Genomic DNA, 5,612 nt, shown 5'->3' on the forward strand with positions numbered 1-5,612 from the left:
GTCCTATTTGGGATTCGTCAACTGGACATACCTGCGTCTCAGAGTTGATGTTCACTCTGGGACTCAAACCAAGTACCGTTCGCTTCAAACTCCATCGTATTATCCTCTTAGCTATTGATTCCTGATAGCCCTTTGCTTCTGCAATAGGGTGAGGTTTAAATTAACGTGGTATTGTTTACTTGAATCTTTACATTGATATTTAGGACTGCAATTGATCAGTTTCTTATTGGCACACGTGCATCCTGTGCATACTGCCTCAATACAGCCTTAATTTACAATACTAAATGAATCTTCTATTTCGTTTATTTCGTTCCACATTGTGTTAATATCAAGTAAATAATTTATGAATTAGAAATCCGACATAGTACACGTGGGAAAAATATACTGAATTAGTCTACATAGGTTGTGCTCTTCTCTGTTAAAGTTGATCGTTCACTAGCACCAGCATTGATGTATTTGATAACAGATTTGTCTAAAAACATGAAGATCATTCAGTAATGAAGTGAGATTTGTAGAACTGCATGACTATGTAGATGTAAATCTGAAAAAAGATTTGAGTCAATTTCACATTTCAATGTTAATTAATTGATTAATTAATACTTACAGTCTGTTAACCACTTGAAAGACATAAATCTATCTATTTAGAACAGGATCTATGAAAACTGTTACTGATGAACAAACTCCTCTTTATTCTTTGGATGATACGTTTTTTGTTTGGTAGTTAAGACAGAAATTTTCAATGTTATGGTGAACTTGGGAGTTATATGAAGCAGTTAAGATGATTAAAACTAAGATTACGACAAAATGTTACATAATTAACACTTTCAAAAATTATTATTCCGATATATTCAAATCGTGTTTATTGAATACAACAAAGATATAGTTTTTTTAAGGTTTCAGGAAATTAATACTGCTCTACTATTTAGGTAGATCAAAGCTACTTACCTTGGTTATCCGAATATCTGTGGCTTAAAATGCTTCACAGAGGAGAATTCTGTGGACGAGATACCTGTTAAAAGATAAATGTTGAAACGAATTATTTAAACACTAGGTGTTTCATTGGATCAAGTAGTTTGTACTCAGAGTTTATAGGAATATTTAGGTTTCCAAGCTATCACTGTTTACATTCACAAAAATCCAATGAGTTAACTAACTAGATAGTGGATTTGTTTTACCACATCAAACTTTCATAGTTGGATTAATGAGTCAATTGAAACTAGACCAACATGGAAAATCCTATTGTGGGACTCTCCAGCACTGACAGGTCCTGGGTTGGAATCTCGCGGGAGAGTGAATTAAACGACCTTCCAGTACTTCCAGGTTTTCCATGTTTGTCTAGCTTCAATTGACTCATGAATTCAACCATAAAATTACTAAAATCTCCATAAAACCCCTTCTGATATATCAAGGTTCTTGTATTTCTTCCAAATTTTTGAAGTAGAAAAAATTAGAAATATTCAAAATATCCGCAAATCACAATAAGGATTCTGCCATAACACAATGTTCAAAGTAGAGATTGAAATAAAATACAATACTCTGAATAAATGAAATACGTTGGAAACTGCAACCGCAGACAGAACCACAATTAATGATGCAAAAAAGAAATGATGAATACAACACCGCATGATACACAGAGAATAATGAATTTTCCCTTCGTATTTACTATGTGACCAGTAAATCAATTCACTAGTAGATTTACATGAATTACAAAAGTTGGAAAGACAAAATTAATCTGAATTATTCTTTTGCTTTGTTAGTCTTTAGTCTTATGTAAAAAGTCATAATAATATCTGATACCATGAAGATAACATTTGACGTATTACATTCCGAAATCCCATGACTTTGGTAGTTGGTAAATAATTGTTTACTCATAAAATAAATAAATCTGCAATAGGTTTATTAACATGACGTCAGTTGAATTAGTTTAACAAATATTATGATTAATATTACTACCGTTTGTTCATCTTTCACTTCTAATTAATAACTAATATGTGTGACTCGTTAAGCATAATCAAACGAGATTTATATTAAAATAAGTTTCTGTGTTAGCCGGAGCAAAGTTTTTAGTGACAGGGATTTGTTGCTCCGGTGAATGTTTTTGGTTATGTTGAATTTTCTGAGATAAATGGCTTATTTTTGAAGCTCTCATTTTCACTATGGACATCATCACAAACAGATGACAATAGATTTAAAATATGAAAATGTTTCACAAATCAGTATGTGCTTAGTTAAGTGAAATGTTATCAGGATATTCTTTCAAGTATTTAGTTACGCAGTCTTAATTTCATTTGAAGAGAATTCTACTATCCTCGATGTTTTGGGAATATTTTGATTATCTGAAACATCAACGTTTCGTTCTAATTAGCCTTTCATGCGGTTCTTTTTTATCACTGTTTCATTTACTGTGTTTGGACAAGCACCAATACTTCTTCAATGCTTGGTTTTTAAAATCCCAGTTATATATCAATTAGCTCAGAATGGGGAAGGTACTTTAGAATTCGCTAATAAAGAAGACGGCTCAAATCAACTCTCGCAATGCTCATTACTTTTCAGTTAATTAACTTTTAAGATTAGTTTATGTGCGACATTACTCATTGAAAACTACAGGTTGAAATTTATATTTCGAGAAAGTTGACTTGTGCTAGCAAAATGGACTGATAGAAATCTGATTGATCACTAACTGTTCCGCGCTTATTCACCATGCTACGTTGACGTGGTCGTCGGGCTTGCCTATCGTGATGAACCAATCGAGCTATGCTGGCTGGAACAATCGTTCCTCAAGGTCATACCATGCCAGACAGTTCGGTTGAAGAACGGTAAGACTAAAAGCAGCAAACCCAATGTCCGAAGGCGAAGTCGTACTGCTGACTGTAAAGAGGTGTGACAGCAGTAAGGTGTTTCCTTCAGACAACCAGATTAACAGCGATGCTGCCTTCCCACAAGGAAGGGTGAGATTAGAAAAGGTTGACTCTAAAAATAAGCACCTCTCCTTATCCGGCAGATATCCATCGTTGGTGGTGAGGTCCCAACAAGTACGGAGCTTACACGAAAATTGCTCACAAAAAGGTCATGTGTGACTGACTTCAAGCGGGTTTTGCTTGAGCACTGTTGTCACTCTCTCAGGTAACTAACACTAACCCTAATCCAATTTCTTTTTCAGATATCTTTAGAAGAACACTTCTATGGTACCGCTAACCGGGGAGTTATGACCGCTCTCATACCCATAACATCACTCAAGATCAATGTATTCATAGTCATTTTCCTTCTCCAATTCATGTTATTCCTGCTATCTCGACTATCAACTCTATACTTCCTTCTCAAGCGACACCATGAGCAACGATGATAGTGCACGAAATACTGTCCCAAGTCTACTGAAACCTCACGCCAAGCTACACACTGGAGCCATCAATGCACGTGCTCTGTGTCAAGTCGGTCAACAGGCCTCCTTGGCTAAGACCCTAGAATATCGTACCATTGATGTATGCTGTGTCTCCGAAACACGCATACAGGATCCTAGTGTAGTCATTCAAGAGACCTCACCTAGTCAAAACAGGGAGCCGACGAGAAACTGCCTCCGTGTATCTGGCGACCCGATGGATAGTTCTAGTGGGCTGGTGGGTGTAGGCATAGCACTAAGTACGAGGGCAGAACAAACACTATTAGAATGGATCTCTGTTAACTCGTCTATGTGATGTTCGGTTAAGCGGCTCCGTAAGAACTCGGAAGGATAGGGACACACGTCTTTGCCTTTTCGTCGTTTCTGCCTATGCTTCCACTGACTGCAGCCCAAATGAAATGAAAGATAGATTTAGCAGGAAGCCTTCTGGACTTCTTCAGGAAGGTGGACACTCGGACATAATAGTCGTAGCAGGTGACTCTAATTCACAAGTAGGTAGCTTAAACCAACCAGAAAGACATTGAGGTGGGTATCTTAGTATACCGGCTCATTAAACATTTAATAGTGACCGTCTGCTGCAACTGAGTTCAGATAATCGTTTGTTTTCAGCAAGCACTGATTTGAAGCACGAGGAGAGACATCGTCTAACATAGCAACCCTCTGCATCAAATAGACGTTGGACTCAAATAGACCATATTGCCATCAGAACCATATTGCTCAACAGAAAACTACGGCTCGTCCTGGAATACATGTTTAGACTCTGATCATGCTCTAACACGAGCATGCATTTGACTGCGCCTCATTGGGCGCAAAAAATCGAAACTAGGAAGGCCCATTAGAGATGAATCCAGCGATGAGAGACCACAACTTACATCCTGGCGAAAAGTCACATTTAGGCAATTTTGAAAATGAGGCTGACCTTGATGTCGCTTCGGAATATGTACGAATAGTTGTGGAAACAGCAGCGATATCTATTATTGATTTGAACTAATGGGTTACAAAACTCCGCCTGTAGTCCCTCTGGGGGCTTTGGAATCATGATTTTCAATGATTTCCAAACTAAATAATTGGAAACTGTACAAATGAGAATTATTTCAACACAAACCACCGAATAGTGGTGTTCGAAAATCAGTTATTTACAAATATTGAAATAACAATCTCAAAGTGCATGAAAATAACTCAGTCTTCTGAAGGTTACATAATTAAGTGACAACTGAAAGCGTTGTGTGCGATGGATTTTACCTATCTCTTGAGTACTTTTAGTTTTATATGAACGATATTGTTTGTTATTAATTGGCATACAATTATGGGTGATTACAATAAATTATCATACGAACAATAAATGAACAACGATAAGAAAAACAAGTATTTTTGGTGTTTATCTCGACTGAGTGGAATGACTAATGTTGCATTGTGATCAGTGTCACTATTTATCACTTTTCTCTCTAACTGAATTTTGAAAATTAACTCCAAGTCGTCAGTCTTAAAAACATAAATTTATGTATTTCGGTTCCTTGTTAGGTATTTTAGTTTAATAGTAAGAGTAGTTTGTGGTGGTTCAATTAATATACTGTAATTTGGATTAAATACAGTAGACTTTCAAAATTGATCAACTAAATCAGGATCACATTCAGTTAAGCGACTTACTGATCACAACAATGTTTCTGTCACATACGGTGGCACTATACTTGATATGTGGAGCTTTCATCAATAAGGAGCTTAAAGTTTGAACGATATATCGAGCTCTTCTGATGATGTTAGTGACTGATGAAACTCCATCTTTTTTATTTTGATTACAAGTTGGTAAGCTACGACTCATTGAATAATCCGACTTATTTGCAGCAGGTTTATTTTATTCACTTCATTTAATTTCTGTTTAGGCACTGAGTGAAGTACAATAAGTAATCACACTACTTCATATTTCAAAGTTTACTAACTTGACACTACCATTATGGAAATTCTATGTTGTTTATTGGTGGCTGACAATAAGTAGAAATTAAAATTTCCGAAGTTTCGCGACTTGATTTAAGTTCCTTCTTTGAAGTGGATAAATAAAACACTTTACTAAATGTTTAATGTCTTTGTGAATTATCAAGTCAAACCTTAGTAATGACACCTAAAAACTCATTGGTTTCCTCTTATATTACATGGAAGAAGAGGAAGACCAAAGAACACATTACGCCGAGAAATGGAGACAGATATGAGAAGAATGAAC

The 5,612-nt window shown here is 36.0% G+C and overlaps 1 protein-coding gene across 1 annotated transcript; it reads right to left on the reverse strand.

Annotated features, from left to right (window-relative positions):
• Positions 1 to 389: 389 nt before the first annotated feature.
• On the reverse strand, positions 390 to 5,216 carry Smp_166360 (hypothetical protein; the record flags this gene model as incomplete). The annotated part of the gene is made up of 2 exons (XM_018795022.1): positions 390 to 472; positions 5,045 to 5,216. 2 exons carry the CDS (start codon positions 5,214 to 5,216, stop codon positions 390 to 392), a joined length of 255 nt encoding a protein of 84 aa, XP_018649376.1.
• Between the last annotated feature and the right edge of the window lie 396 nt (positions 5,217 to 5,612).

Source organism: Schistosoma mansoni, chromosome 1, assembly GCF_000237925.1.
Source record: "Schistosoma mansoni strain Puerto Rico chromosome 1, complete genome".
NCBI classification, from domain to species: Eukaryota; Metazoa; Platyhelminthes; class Trematoda; order Strigeidida; family Schistosomatidae; genus Schistosoma; species Schistosoma mansoni.